The 18,896-nt window shown below is 44.4% G+C and overlaps 1 protein-coding gene across 1 annotated transcript in view; it reads right to left on the bottom strand.

Annotated features, from left to right (window-relative positions):
* The window catches only part of LOC132831462 (transportin-3-like), a 69,061-nt gene that overhangs the window by 37,625 nt on the left and 12,540 nt on the right, over positions 1-18,896 (bottom strand). The window contains exons 4-9 of the mRNA XM_060849622.1: positions 12,303-12,376; positions 11,088-11,244; positions 8,870-9,013; positions 6,053-6,228; positions 2,038-2,176; positions 241-387 (exon numbers count right to left, since the gene is read on the bottom strand). Of these exons, the coding sequence (XP_060705605.1) occupies positions 241-387; positions 2,038-2,176; positions 6,053-6,228; positions 8,870-9,013; positions 11,088-11,244; positions 12,303-12,376 (837 nt within the window). The remainder of the gene's footprint in view (positions 1-240; positions 388-2,037; positions 2,177-6,052; positions 6,229-8,869; positions 9,014-11,087; positions 11,245-12,302; positions 12,377-18,896) is intronic.

The following is an 18,896-nucleotide window of genomic DNA, read 5'->3' as shown; positions in this document are numbered from 1 at the left end:
TTCAGTGTTGATCTATTGCTTACCAGGTTTCCATGTACCTTCCCTGAACTCCTACTGTGCCAACAATAGAACATTAAAATCATTAGAAGATAAAGGTAGGAGTGCACTGGACAGTCTTGGAAGCAGCAAATATTATGAAAATTTTGATTTGGGATAGTCTCCAACATTTTCCTACTGTTTAAGCCTAGGGCTTACTATACACCAACTCATTTGCATGCTTTCTTATCACAGGTGACATACGTGATCAGGGTCCATCTGGGAGTGGAAAGTGAGCGACTGAGTAAGTCTCTGGAAATACGGCCGGAAGATCTGGTTTACCGAGGGGTCCTTCATCCTGTGCAGAGTTTCGGCTAGCCGATACCAGAAATTGAATGTGATTTCCGCCACCTGCACAATGCACAGTACGTTAGAGAGAAACTAACAGTCGAGACCAAACTCACCTTTCAATCCAGCATTATTTCACAGAAATATTTATGGTTTTTAAACCACAAGAAAACTGAATGTTTCTCATTTACCTCTGTCAATGAGAACATACAGCACTTTGACATCAGGCACATAAAGATCAGATACAAAAGTAAAGCCCACCCAAAGTAAAGAAAGTTCAAACATATACAGTAAAAGCAAATAATGGAGATCTGAAATAAAATCAAAGTACATGGGAAACGTGGTTCCGGCACATCTGTGGAGAGAGAAACATTGAGTCCAATATGGCGATTCTTTAGAAATTCTATTGTTTGTCCACAGATGCTGCCAGGCCTGCTGAGTTTCTCCAGCACTTTCTGATCTCATATATACATGATCTCCGGACCAAAATGTTTCCTAACGTGTAAGACACTTTGAAAAGTAGTCATCACAATGAATGACACAAAGCAAGCAAGCTACACACAGCAAGCTCTCACAAATAGCACTGCCATATGACCAGAGAATAACCAGTGAGGATGCCAGGAACAACTCATTGATATAGTGTCATGGGACCTTTTACATCAGCCCAAAGAGCTGATGACCCTGGTTTTACAGAGGGCTTCCCAATGTTTAGCAGGGATGGTTACAATGGAGCATCTATGGGGACCAACTGCTAATAACCTACGACTCCTTTAAATTAGTGGATGTGGCTCAACTCTTTGCTCCTTGAGGCATGATTCTTGCTCCAAGATTAAACACTGCCCCCCCCCCAACTCCGTCCTCACACCCCTGCGGCCTCCCCACAGCTGAATTCGCAGCTCTGTAGTCTTCATCCAGCCCATACACTCACCTCAGCACCCTTCCTCCATCCCACTCACTCAGCTCTGCATTTCCCCCAACCCAGCACCTACACCCGCTCTCTCGTCTATCTTCCTTACCTTGCCCTGACTGAGGTAGTGGCAACTTTTAAGACTCAAAATGTCACTATATTTCGAGAAAAAGTTGGAAAGTTCTGACTTAGCATCTCACTTGAAAGATGGTACTTCTGACAATAAAGTGCAGTCAGGATTTTGTGTGGAAGTCTCTGGACTAGGACCTGAACCACAACCAGCTGGCTTACAGAGGTCAGAGTGCCCTGTTGCTAGCCTGGGACCTATTCAGAATTTAGTGATTGCTGTTTAATTTTGAGACTAACTCCTGCGTGGTCAGTGGAATTGGTTCAGTCAAGAACAATACAACAGCTGCACAATTCAAACGCAATGAACCAAAACAGCTCAGTTATTTGTCTCGTCTTTTATGACTGATCACATAGCTTTGTTTTTTAGTCAGTGCTTCGACATGGGGTTAGTGAAATGCAAAGGGCCTAAAACCCACACAAGAACAGCAGGTCCAAGTAACAGGGAGTCTCAACCAATGAACTCTCTCGATTATGGGCAGCAATTTGTTTAAATACGTGACCCTTGTCAATGTTGCTGTGGGGTCATGCACTTAAAGCAGCTTAAAGTGGCTGAGTTGTGTCTGCCTGCACAAAGACTTTTTGGGTTGCCCTGTTGTTAAGCAGCTTAGGACATGTTGGCCTCAACTCATGAGCATTGCTACCTGAACTGACTGGATTGAAGGTGAGCGTTAACTGACCTCATACTGCTCATGTCCAACACAGTTTAAGATGAGGTTGAGCGTTTTGAGATCACCCAATCCCTGTCCTGGTGAACGGATGACCATCTCCAACAGTGTTTCTGCCAGTTCAGTGAAAATTCGGCAATAGTTCAGTGCCCTGGAAAACACAAGGCCTCAGGTCAAAAATGGTACAAATGGCACAAAGGCTCCCTCTACTGTCCCTGGCACACTCTAGTCAGCTCAGCCCAGGTTAGACATAAATAAACCAGCGATTTTTGAGAAGATTTGTAGCTCAGGTTGATAAGTACGTAAGTTAGCTCGCTGAGCTTAATGGTTTGTTTTCAGACGTTTCATCACCCTGACTAGGTAACATCATCAGTGAGAGTTTCCGATGAAGTGCTGGTGGGATGTCCTGCCTCCCTATTTATAGGTTTTGGTTTCTTAAGGTGGTTCATGTCATTTCCTTTTTTTTAAAAAAGGGAAGGTAGATAGGATCTAAATCGATGTGTTTATTGATGGAGTTCTGGTTAGAATGCCATGCCTCTAAGAATTCTCGTGCGTGTCCTTGTTTCACCTGTCCTAGGATCTGTGTGTTGTCCCTGTCAAAGTGGTGTCCTTCTATGTCTGTATGTATAGAAACTAGTGGGTCGTATTGTTTGGAGGCCAGTCGGTGTTCTTGTATCCGGGTGGCAAATTTGCTGCTAGTTTGTCCAATGTAGTTTTTTTTTAAACAGTACTTACATGGCATCTTTAGATGATGTTAGTTCTGCTGGTGATACCTCATGGATCCTTTAGGTTAAGTAGTCGCTGTTTAAGGGTGTTTAAGGTTTGTGGGCTACCATGATGCCAAAGGGTCTGAGTAGTTAGGAAGAACAACTCAGCCTTCGACCCTCAGGACTTCAGCCCCAGAGCATCAATGTGGACTTCACCAGTTTCCTCATTTCCCCTTCCCCCACCTTACCCCAGTTCCAACCTTCTAGCTCAGCACTGTCCCCATGACCTGGCCTACCTGCCAATCTCCCTTCTCACCTATCTGCTCCACCCTCCTCTCTGACCTACCACCTCCATTCCCACCTCCACCCACCTATTGTACTCTTAGCTACCTTCTCCCCAGCCCCACCCCCCCTCCCATTTATCTCTCCACCCCGGAGGCTCCCTGCCTCATCCCTGCTTTTACCCGAAACGGCGATTTTCCTGCTCCTCGGATGCTGCCTGACCTGCTGTGCTTTTCCAGCACCACTCTAATCTTGAGTAGTCTGGAAGTCATTTCTGATTTGTCTTTGATGTAAGGTAATGTGGCTATAGTTTTTGGTTGCGTTGTGTCTGCTTGTTTGGGTTTGTTTCTGAGGAATTGGTGGATTGTATTTATTGGGTACCCATTTGTCTTGCAACATTGTATAGATTTTCTTCTTCTGCTTTTTGCAGTTCTTGGGTGCTGCAGTGTGATGTAGCTCATTGAAATCGAGAGAGAGGTGGGACATACCATCAGCGCTTCACCGGAGGCTCTCACTGATGATGTTACCCAGTATGGTGACGAAATGTCTGAAAACAAACCTACAAGCTCAATGAACTAACTTACATACTTATAAATAAACTTTCCTTGTATTATCTTATCAAGTACGGTCACATGCAGCTACAATGGTTAGACTCAGAATAAAGCTCCATTTTCTTAATTTAGAGTATAACTTCACTCTATTTACTGCACAGTGATTTTTCCAATTAACTTATCAACCATGTGTAAGCTAACATATCTTGATTAAAGGACAATTTAGAGCATAATTGAACGTGATTTAAACAAACTTGAAGGTAAAGCACGGACGAGGTAGAGAAAGGCCATTCAGCTCCATCTGTCTGTGAAGGTGTTAATGCTCCTTCCACCACATTCCATATCACCTGATCAAGGTTTGCGTAAAGGTTTGTAGCTTGGGTGCCAGTTGCCGTAGTTGTGGGTACATGGGTATAGTATTTCCTATAGTGACCCAATACCCATCATGTGCAAGACAAACATAATTTACAGGATTCAATGCAAAGACTGCATGAAACACTATATAGGAGAAACGGGATGACAACTTGCAATCTGCATCCACACACACCAACTTGCCACTAAACACCACGACTAGCTGTCCATACACACAGGTGACAAGGACCACAAATTTGACTGGGACAACACAATGATCAGAGGACAAGCTAAACATTGCACAGCCAAGGAATTTCTAGAAGCATGGCACTCATCCACGGACTCCATCAATAAGCAGATTGATCTAGACCCAATATATCGCCACTACGACGAACAACTGGAACCAGCAACTGGATTCAGCAGAAATGAAACTAAGTAAACTCCAGAAGCCCCAGTACCGCAGCAGGCCCCAAAGCACTGAAGATGTCACCGAGACAAAAACGTCTGCAAGTCAACTTCCCAGCTCAGTGAACATACCCACAACTACGGCAACCTGATCAACTCATCCTTCTGCTCCGTTAGTCTTCATATGCTTCATATTCAAAAAGTAATCAATGTTATTTATGTCAACTACTGAACACACTAGCACGTTCCACATTCAAATCACATTCTGGGTAAAGTGCAGCAACTGCCACTATGATGTTATCGGTCAGTGCCACCTTGCTATGACCGTGGATGAGGCTGGCACATGGTTCTTTAGGTGACAGAATGTATAACAGGGTGACATTTCTTGTTTAGTACTATACTAGAGTTTCTGCACTTGATAGGAACATTTAAACTGTGATGACAAACTACAAACGCCTGAAACTTTGAAGTCACCTTTAGTGCAAAAGGTTTAATTGAACTGATTAAAATCTCATAGCAATCTACAACCATTTAAATATAATTAAATCATTCAAATTGAACAGCTTTGATTGTATTAACTTCTCTCATTTCTAAAGCATCAATAACTCAGTTACGAGTGATGATGCATCTAGCCTTTTAAACAATTTGTTCTGGAGGGCAGTATTTATGTTGGATTTTTTGTAATTCATTCATGGGATGAGGGTGTTAAGGGTATTATCCATTCCTAACTGCCCAGAGAGCAGCAGAAGAGATAACCAAAAATAAATGAGAAGTCACACAAGGGCCAGACCAGGTAAGGAGAGCAGTTTCCTTCCCTGAAGGACATTAATGAACCAGATGAGTTTTTCCAACAATCGATGGCCAATTCATGGTCATCATTTGACTCTTTATTCCAGAATCTTTCATTGAATTCAAATTCTACCATTTGCCATGATGGGATTCGAACCTAGGACCCCAGGACATTGCCTTGGCCTCTGGGTTAATAATCTAGTGATAATACCACGAGGCCATTTACGATTTCATAAACACGTTTAATGCTCAATACCTTACCCAGATATTTGGGGAACCTTCACAAGCAAATTCAGCTGTTCTCCCACTGGGCATTCCTGTAACACCCAGGCCCCACCCTCCCTCTATCCAGACCACTGGATTTTCTAGTGGGAATGACCAGCTGGAGATTAGAAGCAGGCAGCATAAAGAAACTCTCCGGCCACAGGGACATTAAGACCTTAAATCTGACTGCATACAATGTCATTATTCTGGGTCAGAGTGGAAGCGATTGAGTGATTTCTCCCATCAATTATACCTGGAGACTGCAAGGATGTAAATGATTGCCTTTGATTATAGACTTGTGTAACTATTCACCACTTGTTCTGCCAGAGAAATAACCCTCCTTGTATCAGGATGCCTTGCAGTAGCTGCAATGATGAGTTGTGCTTGCTGTACTGTCCTGTTTAAACTCTGCAGATTGTTTGCTGTAGTGTGCTGTTTAAATAGATCTTGCTTTCTCTAAAATAGACTGCTGAGAGTGTTGCCACTTGCCTCCACCTTGGCAGAATGATACACTGCTCAAATGTGGCCTGGATGAGACCAGCTCACTTGTAGGGGCCAGGGGACCAACCTAGACTGTATTTGCTGCCTTAACCAACAGATCCCCAAGGTGATCCTCACAAAAGCATTCTGGCATAACTCCAAACCTATTCCAAAGTGTGAAACCTAACTGTAACGTACTTGTCCATGTCCTCACAGGCGACTGCAGTATGGTAGGCTTCCTCCAGTGCTGTCACCCCTTCCTGCAGCTGTAGTGCCAGCCGTAGACTCTCCTGCAAGCCCTCGACTGCATAAAGTGCTGCGCACACACAGTCACTCGCCACCTCGTGCAGGTTTGAGGACGTCTGGTTGTGCCTCTGAAATTCAGGTACAGTTTCTCTTTCAACAACGTGAACATCGTTACATTCCACTCAAACATGCACAAGAAAGATTTGCATTTCTCACATGCCTGATCAATCGCAAAAGCATTCCAAAACATTTCATAAACAATTACACTGACGTGCACTCACTGTTAAATTGATGAACATGGCGACTGATTTGCTGAGAATGAGAACGCCCCCCCGCCACCTCCCCCCTCCACAAACACACATACAAATCAATGAGTTGAATGACACATCGGTGGTATGGGTTAAGAGGAATATTGATCAAGGTAATGACAGAATTGCCCATTTTGCTTTGAATGCCATTCCTGCTTCTTTAAAACACACTGAGCCAGCAGAACATGCAGTCAATGTCTCATCAACAAAGTAGCAGCATTCACTCAATACTGAACTGGTGCATCAGCCTGGATTTTGTGCTCAGGATCGGGTGTAGGGTTTGCTCCTGGTTATGTTCCAGTGAGTCACTGGGTCAGCATTAAGGAAGTTCCCAATACAACAGATCCTCGATGGTTTAGAGGGCAAAGACTTTAACAGGACGTGATGGTGACATATCACGCAGGAGAGATTGTGGTTCAACTCTTGTCCTGCACGGTTAACTGATTTGACAGCCAAAGCTCCTGGTCCTGATCACAATTCAGCAAAGCCTGTGCATGACAATGGGATGACATCACCTATAGCAGAGACTCGCTGGGAGGAGTGTGAAGGCTTTCTGGCCTAGGTTAACTATCATCAAAAACCTCTGCACCTAGTGTTAATTACAACTGATAACCCTGTGACACTGTCAGCTCAGCAGCTTTTCAGCCCTTCCAAAGACATAAATAACCCATTCTAACAAAAATTAAATTATTTCTCCTCTCCTCCCCGTGCATACCTCTCCTCATGAAGGTAATGATTCTTGCTGAGGTACCTTCAGCCAACAGGCCTCCTACAACTCAGTCAAGAGATGCTGCTCAGGTGAGCACGTGGGGGAACACCTCTGACCTAGCATTTACAACATCCACACACCTCTCAATGAATTGTGCGATTGCAGGAATCCTGGCTGATTTTCTTCTCACTAACTTGGAGATCAGGGTAACTCTGAAGCGTGGTTAGTCCTGAGCTCAAATCTGTGACCAGAGCTGAAGTCTTTTATTCCAATTGAAGTTAGTGCTATGATGAACTGTTTATCACTTTGAACCACTGGAGTATATCCACAGCTATATCTTCAAACAGTCACGATATGGAGAACCAACTTGGACTTCCTTGATTTGCTGGCTTATCCAGTAACTGCATCACCCCCTCACCAGGCTTTATTAGCCTCTGGGACATAAATCAGAACAATAAGAGGGCAATGCCTCACCCACATGGCAAAACACACAACCGTCATTCACCACCACCCCCTGTCCTCTGCCAGATCTCAGCAGCAAACTTAACATTCTACAACAGACCATCTCTCCAAGCAGAATTAATCCCACACCTTCCCTTTTGGATCCTCACCTGGGAGTACTCCTATAACAGAGGACAAAGCAAAGCTCAATTGGAGGCAATGACAATACAAATACAGTCAAGGAATTGTAAACAAAACCAGAACATCAATGCAATTAACCAGGATTGGGATTAAACACTGCAGAGGCCAGACAAAGGGTGAAGATGATATTACAGCAGCAGGCACAAGTTTCCTGGGTTGGTAGAACAAAACTACTGCACAACGTCAACAGAGAGAAACAGATCATACTAAAGACAAAGGCTGGCATTGTGAGCAGATTAAGCTGCCAGCTGCAACATTGTACCACTAAAAACAGAAAGTCCTAGCTTCAATTCTCAGTTTGAGTGCATTTGGCTGATCTCACCTGGACTGGAGACAATACACTGGTTCCAATTTGGACTGGGTGTGAGACTTAAATCAATGCCTCAAGTTATTCCACCTCTGGTCACATGAATACGTGCTGGGTAAGATTACCATCAGACTCTACTGTCATTCACTGCCTGGCCAAATAGCCTGCTGACAATAATCAATTTAGCCTCACACTTGAAGAATTTGTTCACATATTATGAGATGCAGCACAAAGGATTCCAGGTGTGGAAGAAAGGGCAATTCTTAAAACAGGAGCCACTGGAATTAATAATTCTTGCTGACAGCTGAGCTCCCTCGCAGTAACATCAATAAAGATATTGTCAATGCGGCCATAAACAATCCTCAGCTTCCAATCAAGTAGGATTAAAATTACAAGAGAGACCAAGCACTAACAAGGGTGAGGAAGATATGAAGCCAAAGGAATGTGCTTTCTAATTGCTAAAGATGGCACAAACCAAAGAAACAGGTCTGCCCTTGTAGGTAAAGATACTTCATAGAATGGAAAGGTCTTAGGTTCAATCCTCCATTTTGTGCATTCTCCATCAAACGGCCATAAAGGGAAAATTAGCTGCAACATTGATCCTGGCACCCCAAACTTAGTCAAGAGGAAAACTAGTCAGAGTCTTGCTCACAGCCGCAGCCTGTGGAACGACACTCCACTCAGCCTAAGACAGAAACTTCAAAAGAAGGCTGAAGAGAACTATGTTTAACAAAAGACACTGACATTATCTCAATTAAAGCACTGACTTTGAAAAGCTGATTAGTTGCGGAGTTCATACTCACAAGGACTTGGAAGAGTGCCACCAATAACTGGCTGTTAGCGATGTGATCAGTGTGCAGGATGCCCAGGTTAATCCAGCTCATCAAGCATCGGAAGACTTTAATCACCAACTTCTCATCGTGACTACAGCGCTCCATGTAGGCTGTCTGAAAAATTCCCAGATACGAAGTGAAACTTCATAAAACACAACCTCAATACAACTCACGCAATATTTAATGCCTTAAAGGACGTCCTGACAATAGGTATTTTGGGGGCGACTATAGGTGCAGCCTTGGCCCTTAAGAAGGGGCCATTAATGTCTGGTCTGAATCTCAAACTCTAACAGTATACAAATGCATAGTCATGAAAAGGAAAAGACCCTTTGGTCCATACAGCCTCTACCACAAACCTGCATTCTCTCTGCATCACAATGTCCCCAACACAGTGTAAACCAAGTGATTGTTTTGAGGGCTGCAACGATGATGAAAAGCTCAGAAACAAAAAACATGGAGTCATCAAGTCCTACAGCATGGAAACAAATCCTTTGGTTCAAACTGGTCCATGCTGACCAAAATGTTCAACAACGCTTACCTTATTTCCCAGCACTTGGCCCTTCTAATCCTTTCTTTTCCATATATTTGTTCAAATGCCTTTTTAAACATTAATATACCTGCCTTATTTCTGCTGACAGCTCATTCCATATGTGTACCACGCTCTGTGTAAAAAGGTTGTCCCCCAGGTTCCCTTTTATTCTTTCCCCTCTAACCTTAAATTGATGCCTTCTAGTTCCTGATTCCCTAACCCTGGGGAAAATTCACCCTATCCATGCATCTCATGATCTTACACACTTCTATAAAATCCTCCCTCAGTCTCCTATGCTCTCAAGAAAAAAGTCCTAGCTTGTCCAACCTCTCTTTATAACTCAAACCGTTTAGTCCTGGCAATACCCTTGTAAATTTCTTCTGCACTCTTTCCCGTTTAGAAACTTCCTTTCACAAGGTGACCAAAACACAATACTCCAAGTGTGGCCTCACCAATGCCCTGTACAACTGCAACAACTTCCTAACGTCTTTACTCACTGCCCTGACTGAAGGCCAGTGTGCCAAAAACGTTCTTCACTGCCCTGTCTACCCGTGATTTCACTTTCAGAGAACCATGCACCTGAACTCCAAGGCCCTTCTGTTCCACTACGCTCCTTAACGCCCTACCATTCACCATGAAACAGTTACTTTGATTTGACTTTCCAAAATGCAAGACCTCACACTTACCTATATTAAACTCCATTTGCCATTTTGTGGTCCATTTCCCCAGCTGATCAAGGTCCTGCTGCAATTTCTGACAACCTTCCTCACTGTCCACGATACCATCTATTTTAGTGCCATCAGCAAACCAACTTATCATGCCTTGTACATTCTCATCCAAATCATTGATATAGATAACAGCAATGGGCCCAGCACTGAACCCTGAGGCACTCCACTAGTCACAGGCTTTCAGTCCGACAAGCATCCTTCTACTGTTAACCCTCTGTTTCCTACCATCAAGCCAATTGTGTATTCAATTTGCCAAAAAAACCACCGAGAAATGTCTGCCAATCTTCCTCAGGCACTGAAAATCATGGAGAGATCTCCACTAATCTTCAAAATGCCAAACAAAGTGTACAAGATACAAATATTGAGAAGTTAAATCTGAAGAAAATACTTCCTGTTCATAAATGACAATGTGTGTGTTTTTGTTTCAGAACCACAGTCATGAATTCTGTGGTTTAGGTCAGTCCGGATACAACACTTTGCCAAAAGCTGGCCTGCCTTCAATCAATTCTCCTCAGATAACTGAAGGTCAGTTTAAGAGCTATCATTTAGCAGCAACATGACAGGAACAGAGATTCCACCATCACCACATGCTTAAAAATGGTCAACTAGAGCTGGCCTTGCAGGGAAATGGTCTAGAACACAGTTCCCGATCACTGTCTAATGATCGCCCCAGGGTATGCGGGCATGTGGGTATCTGCTAAGGACAGGATAGAGCTGAATTGTGACATTGACTGTCTGAAGAGCCCGTTGATATTTCACAACGTTGGCTCGAGTGGCTACTTGGACAAGATGGCAGTGCCTGTGGAACTGCAGTCCATAAGCCAGCACACCAAAGGAGGTTGGGCAACAAGTCAGTGCTGAAGATACCATGATTTTATTTTGCACAGGGTCAAGTACATTCAGATGAAATTCGTTACCAAAAACAGCTCACCAATAAGCCAATCACCAGGCTGGCATTGTAGGCCAAGTCCTCGATGACCTCAGTCCTTCGGTTGGTGCCAATTCGTAGTGAGCGGCTGTGCACTTCTTCTGGGAGCACTGTCAGAATCTCCAGCAGGAACGGGAGTGCAGACTCGTCATTGCCATATCTATGAGTCATGCGGAGTGGCGATTAATCAAACCTTCTTTAAACACCCAAAGCAAACAGCGGTTTTGGGCACTCAATTACTAAAGCAAAATATGGTGGATAGTGGATGCACTAAAACATAAACAAATACACGTCAAAGAAATTCTCGGCAGCTCAGGCAGTATGTGAAAAGAGAAACAGAGTTACTCTGTTCCAACTGATCTTTCATCTGAAAAGTTCAGATCAGAATGTGTGGACGAAAAGTCATCTCAACCTGAAATGGTTTCTCGCTTCACAGACGCTGCCTCACCTACTGAGTATTTCCGGCATTTTTATTCTTACCAAAGCTGGCTGAGGAAATTTGGTTAACAAGTGGAGTAAATGGTTCCCTCAGCCTGGCACGAGCCTCCTTTGTCAAAAAAAGATTCTGCGGAAACCTCAACACGCTTTCCAGAGGACAATTTCACTTCACTAATGTTGCGATAATGTCGGGATAAAGAGGAGAAACAGAAAACACCGGGAATACACAACAGGCTTACTAGCTTCTGAGAGAATTCCCAAGGCAGTAACCCAGTCGCCCACCCCAGCAAATTCTAAGATTTCAACTTTCGACAAGCACTTTTTCACAGTTGAGAACAAATACCGGGTGGTGGGGGTACATGGGCCAAGACGGGCAAGGGAAAACGTTTTAATTTATTCATTTATTGAACGTGGGCATCGCTGGCAAGATCAGCATTTATCGTCCATTCTGGATGCTGTTGAGAAAATGGCAATGAGTCACATTCTTCGTTACAATGGAATACCTTCCTGATTTCAGAATTCAATCAAGCTATCAAGCTGCATTGCTGTAGGTCTGGAAACACACAGAGACCAGACTGAATAATAAAGGACAGATTGCTTCCCTAAGGGATATTAGTAAACCAGATACAAATCACGATCATCATTACTGATAATATATTTTATTCCACATTTATTTAATTAATTGAATGGAAGTGTGGATTCCAAGTCCAAGCCTCTGATCCAGAAATGAATCATTTGTCCACCAATGCCCCGCATCTTTAATGTATAAAAAAAACTCACTTCTCAATTAGCGTCTGGACACAGCTTTTCCATGATGTCATCTGTATGGCAAGGTCTGCAACAGCAAGAGCTAGCTGGGTCCAAAAAAACAGTGAGTCATTATTGTTGCTGAAGGGAAAAAACACAAGGGATGGAATATTTGCGCTTAATCATCGGCAAACTCTGTTGTACAAACAGGGCAGAGATACTAGCATTTTACTTTGTATTTTGGTGTTTTTTTAGATTAGATTAGACTTACAGTGTGGAAACAGGCCCTTCGGCCCAACAAGTCCACACCGACCCGCCGAAGCGCAACCCACCCAAACCCCTACATTTACCCCTTACCTAACACTACGGGCAATTTAGCATGGTCAATTTACCTCACCTGCACTTCTTTGGACTGTGGGAGGAAACCGGAGCACCCGGAGGAAACCCACGCAGACACGGGGAGAACGTGCAAACTCCACACAGCCATTCGCCTGAGTCGGGAATTGAACCCGGGTCTCAGGCTCTGTGAGGCAGCAGTGCTAACCACTGTGCCACCGTGCCGCCCACAACCACCGTGCCGCCCACGAATCTCTGACTGTCGCTGGGACCAACACCTTACATCACAGCGACTGACCGATCAAAGTACAGCAGCAAAGCCCCCAAAAATCCAATTATTCTAATCCAGAAACCCAGGCAGTGATGCAAGAACTGGAACTCAATCATTACACACTTAATGACCTTTTATTTACAGGGGTACGGGTCAACTTTATAAACATCACCCACCAAACCTGAATGACCACTACTGACACTGAAACTGCTACATTTAATAGAGCATCCAGTGAACAAAAAATATACTGAAGCAATGAAGGCATGGAAGATATAGAATGTAGGGAAATAGACGGCGACATCTTGAAAAATGTCCATATCACAGAGGAGGAAGTGCTGGATACCTAGAAATGCATTAAAGTGGATAAATCCCCAGGACCTGATCAGGTGTACCCAAGAACTCTGTGGGAAGTTAGGGAAGTGATTGCTGGGCCTCTTGCAGAGATATTTGTATCATCGATAGTCACAGGCGAGGTGCCAGAAGACTGGAGGTTGGCTAACGTGGTGCCACTGTTTTAGAAGGGTGGTAAGGACAAGCCAGGGAACTATAGACCAGTGAACCTGACCTCAGTGGTGGGCAAGTTGTTGGAGGGAATCCTGAGGGACAGGATGTACATGTATTTGGAAAGGCAAGGACTGATTAGGGGTAGTCCACATGGCTTTGTGCATGGGAAATAATGTCTCACAAACTTGATTGAGTTTTTTGAAGAAGTAACAAAGAGAATTGATGAGGGCAAAGCGGTAGAGTGATCTATATGGACTTCAGTAAGGTGTTCAACAAGATTTCCCTTGGGAGGCTGATTAGCAAGGTTAGATCTCATGGAATACAGAGAGAACTAGCCATTTGGACACAGAACTGGCTCACTGACAGAGGGTGATGGTGGAGGGCTGTTTTTCAGACCAAAGTCCTGTGACTGGTGGAGTGCCACAAGGATCGGTGCTGGGTCCACTACTTTTTTGTCATTTATATAAATGATTTGGATGTGAATATAAGAGGTATAGTTAGTAAGTTCGCAGATGATACCAAAATTGGAGGTGTAGTAGACAGCGAAGAAGGTTACCCCAGATTACAATGGGATCTTTATCAGATGGATCAATGGGCTGAGGAGTGGCAAATGGAGTTTAATTTAGATTAATGCGAGGTGCTACATTTTGAGAAAGCAAATCTTAGCAGAACGTATACACTTAATGGTAAGGTCGCAGGGAGTGCTGCTGAGCAAACAGACCTTGGAGTGTATTTTCATAACTCCTTGAGAGTGGAGTTGCAGGTAGCTAGGATAGTTAAGAAGGCATTTGGTGTGCTTTCCTTTATTGGTCAGAGTATTGAGTAAAGGAGTTGGGAGGTCATGTTGTGGCTGTACAGGACATTGGTTAGGTCACTTTTGGAATATTGCGTCTCCTTCCTATCAGAGGGATGTTGTGAAATTTGAAAGGGTTCAGAAAAGATTTACAAGGATGTTGCCAGGGTTGCAGGATTTGAACTATAGGGAGGGGTCGAAAAAACTGGGGTTGTATTCCCTGGAGTGTCAGTGGCTGTGGGGTGACCTTATAGAGATTTATAAAATCGTGAGGATAAATAGACAAAGTCTTTTCCCTGGGGTGGGGGAATCCAGATCTAGAGGGCATAGGTTTAGGTGAGAAAGGAAAGATATACAAGAGATCTAAGGAGCAACTTTTTCACACAGAGGGTGGTATGTGTATGGAATGAGCTGCCAGAGGAAGTGGTGGAGTCTGGTACAATTGCAACATTTAAGAGGCATCTGGATGGGTATATGAATAGGAAGGCTTTGGAGGGATATGGGCTGGGTGCTAGCAGGTGGGACTAGATTGGGTTGGGATATCTGGTCAGCATGGATGGGTTGGACCGAAAGGTCTGCTTCCATGCTGTACATCTCTATGACTCTATAACTAAGAAATCAAACTTTAAAGGGCACTTCAAGAAAAAGCCAAAGCTTTCAAATATAGGAGCCAAAGCAAATCTTCAATTAAAGCTAACCACCTCAATATCATTCAATGTTCAATCATTCTACAATTAACAATCAACACAATCTTCCTCTATCAAACTCGCTCTATGCTTACCTCCATTTTCAGCTGCTTCTGGCTCAGTCAGGCTCAGTGCTATTTATCAGATTCTTAACAGCTTTCTTTGCTAACGGTGATGCTAACAATTTAAGAGAATCAGTTAAGCTAACAATGTGGGTCAACTATGCTCACTACAAGTGGCATACATTCATATGCAGAGGCCCCTCTGCAAACGAAGAGAATAAGTTCAAGCTCTGCATCTTTCTTGAATTACTGGGAGCTTGGGGAGATTAGGAATCCTTCTCACCTTTGCCTTAGTAACATCTCGGCCAATCAGGAGACTTACCAACCAATCGGCACTCTCCTTCTGACATATAAACCACTGAGTTCATTTGAAATTTGGTATTCTTGCTTTCGTCCTTGTGACTGCAAGATGAAAAACTTTGACAACTTGCTTTCACTTTAACAATGTTCATGTTCAACCAGGTTCCTTAATAATTTGGATTCAGATCAAGTTCCTTTAAAATTCAGATCCTGCAACCTTTGACCAGGTGCCAAATAGAAGTCAAACCGAATAAATTAAAAGCATTGATCAAAAGAGTAGCAAAAGGCTCCTCTTGGGGCTCAGTGGTAGGGTCCCTGCCCCTGGACTGAGGGGCCTGCATTTAAATCCCACCTGTTTCAGAGATGAGTAATGACATCTTGAACAAGCTGATTACAAAAATAGGTGAAAGAGTAGCAAACTGTGTTTAAAACCTAATGGAATGGAAGAAGTCAAGAGTAGGAATTACATCAAATTAGCCAGGAAGCATGTCATTCTGTCCAACTAGTAAATACATGCTCCCTACAAATCTCCACCACACCTCTTCATTTAAACCCATTAGTAAATCCTTGTGTTCTTTTATCCCACTCAAGTCCTTTCCTTCCCCTCTAATGGTCTCATTCGATGTAATCGCACTGCTCACCTCTATCGACAAAACCCTAGCCAGAGAAACTATAGCCAACCTGCTGGACATACAGAACAGACAACAAGACGGGGAACCTATCAACAAAGACTGCACACTCAAACTACTGGACCTGTGCCTCACAACACACTTCACATTCAACAACCAAATATATGAACAAATCAACGGCACACCCATGGGCTCACCCATCTCTGGACTCATAGCAGAAGCTGTAATGCAAAGATTAGAACAAACAGTCTTACCACAAATGCAACCCAAACTCTGGGTCAGATATGTGGATGACACCTTTGTAATCATTGAAAACACAGAAGTAGAGAACACACACCGGATCATCAACGCCACACTCACAGGAATCCGATTCACTAGAGAGGAAGGAAAGGACAAAAAATGAGGTCTGCAGATGCTGGAGATCACAGCTGAAAATGTGTTGCTGGTTAAAGCACAGCAGGTAAGGCAGCATCCAAGGAACAGGAAATTCGACGTTTCGGGCATAAGCCCTTCATCAGGAATGAGGAGAGTGTGCCAGGCAGGCTAAGATAAAAGGTAGGGAGGAGGGACTTGGGGGAGGGGCGATGAAGATGTGATAGGTGGAAGGAGGTCAAGGTGAGGGTGATAGGCCTGAGGGTGATAGGCCTGAGTGAGAAGACCACTCCCTTCGTGACTCCCTCGTCAGGTCCACACCCCCCACCAACCCAACCTCCACTCCCGGCACCTTCCCCTGCAACCGCAGGAAATGTAAAACTTGCGCCCACACCTCCTCCCTCACTTCCCTCCAAGGCCCCAAGGGATCCTTCCATATCCGCCACAAGTTCACCTGTACCTCCACACACATCATCTATTGCATCCGCTGCACCCGATGTGGCCTCCTCTATATTGGGGAGACGGGCCGCTTACTTGCAGAACGCTTCAGAGAACACCTCTGGGACGCCCGGACCAACCAACCCAACCACCCCGTGGCTCAACACTTTAACTCTCCCTCCCACTCCACTGAGGACATGCAGGTCCTTGGACTCCTCCACCGGCAGAACATAACAACACGACAGCTGGAGGAGGAGCGCCTCATCTTCCGCCTGGGAACCGTCCAACCACAAGGAATGAACTCAGATTTCTCCAGTTTCCTCATTTCCCCTCCCCCCACCTTGTCTCAGTCAGTTCCCTCAACTCAGCACCGCCCTCCTAACCTGCAATCTTCTTCCTGACCTCTCCGCCCCCCACCCCACTCAGGCCTATCACCCTCACCTTGACCTCCTTCCACCTATCACATCTTCATCGCCCCTCCCCCAAGTCCCTCCTCCCTACCTTTTATCTTAGCCTGCCTGGCACACTCTCCTCATTCCTGATGAAGGGCTTATGCCCGAAACGTCGAATTTCCTGTTCCTTGGATGCTGCCTAACCTGCTGTGCTTTAACCAGCAACACATTTTCAGGAAGGAAAGGTCAACCAACTCCCATTCCTAGACGTGATGGTACAGAGAACACCGAACGGAGAATTCACCATAAAGGTATACAGGAAAGCCACACACACAGACCAAGTCCTGAACTATGAAAGCAACCACCCCAACACACACAAAAGAAGTTGCATCAAGACACTGTTCAAAAGGGCCATAACACCCTGCAGCACACCAGAACTGCAAAAAGAGGAAGAAGAACACCTCTACAATGTATTCGTCAAAAACGGGATACCCCCGCAATTTCAATAACAGATGCCTAAGGGAAAGACAACGGAATGAGGACATGCCGCAACCCAAAGGACTAGCCACACTCCCATACATCAGGAGCATTTCTGAACTGACAGCCAGACTGCTGCGACCACTAGGACTCATAACAGCACACAAACCAACAGCCACTCTCAGATAACAACTCACCAGGATAAAGGACCCGATACCCAGCATGAGCAAAACCAACGTAGTGTACAAAATCCCATGCAAGGACTGCACAAAACACTACATAGGACAAACAGGAAGACAGCTAACGATCTGTATCCATGAACACCAACTAGCCACGAAACGACATGACCAGTTATCCTTAGTAGCCACACACACAGATGACAAGCAACATGAGTTCGACTGGGGCAACACTACTATTATAGGACAAGCCAAACAGAGAACAGCCAGGGAATTCCTAGAGGCATGGCACTCATCCACAGATTCTATCAGCAAACACATCGACCTGGACCCAATATACCAACCACTGCAGTGGACAGCTGGAATTGACAACCGGAAGCGGCAGAGACAAACCACTATAAATGCTGGAGGAAACAACACAGAAGTGCTTCATAGGAGGCTCCCAAGCACTGAGGATGTCACCTAGACAGGGGACGAAACGTCTGCAACACAAATTCCCAGCTCGGCGAACAGAACCACAACAATGAACAATATTTACCGAATAAACCTGATTTTGCAAAGAATTACACTGGAAACTAAATTTTGATGTGATTAATTTGTACTTACTGGAATCGATATATATATTCACACACAGGGTGCTTCTCTTTGTAGGTGTAAGGAATATCCATACATTGCACCTTTTTTTTTTATTAAGGACAGATAATGGAGACAGCCAATCCTTTCTGCATTCCCCATGGCACCGGTCTGACCAAACAGAGTAGGCCTCCCTCACCAAACTGTTTTTTTTTGGCTAACTAAAATCAACAGTTAATAGTTCACACTGCATCTCCATGCTAATCATGATCCAGCCAATCAGCATCCCATTCTCACCTGGTATAAATTCACTCTTCGGTTACGTTAGAGCCCAGGTGTCCTTGGAGAAGGAGCACGCGGTGTCCACCAACACCCTGGAGTTGTTCAGGGAGAGGTGGGCGCCGCAGGGAGTGGAGTGCATCATTTCCCCCTCCAACTCTATTTTGATTTAGTCCCTGCCCTCCCCTTCACTGTTTTGATCACACAGCATTGCCCTTTGATGTGAAGGGCACTCTTGTCACTGGCCACTCGGGTATTTCCTTTCTTCCTGGTGGTGGAAATTAAATAAAGATTTATGAACTTTGTGTCTCTCACTGTGTCTCACACCTGCACACACAC

This window comes from Hemiscyllium ocellatum, chromosome 33, assembly GCF_020745735.1.
Source record: "Hemiscyllium ocellatum isolate sHemOce1 chromosome 33, sHemOce1.pat.X.cur, whole genome shotgun sequence".
Taxonomy (NCBI): Eukaryota; Metazoa; Chordata; class Chondrichthyes; order Orectolobiformes; family Hemiscylliidae; genus Hemiscyllium; species Hemiscyllium ocellatum.
This window is presented reverse-complemented; position numbering and strand designations above follow the sequence as displayed.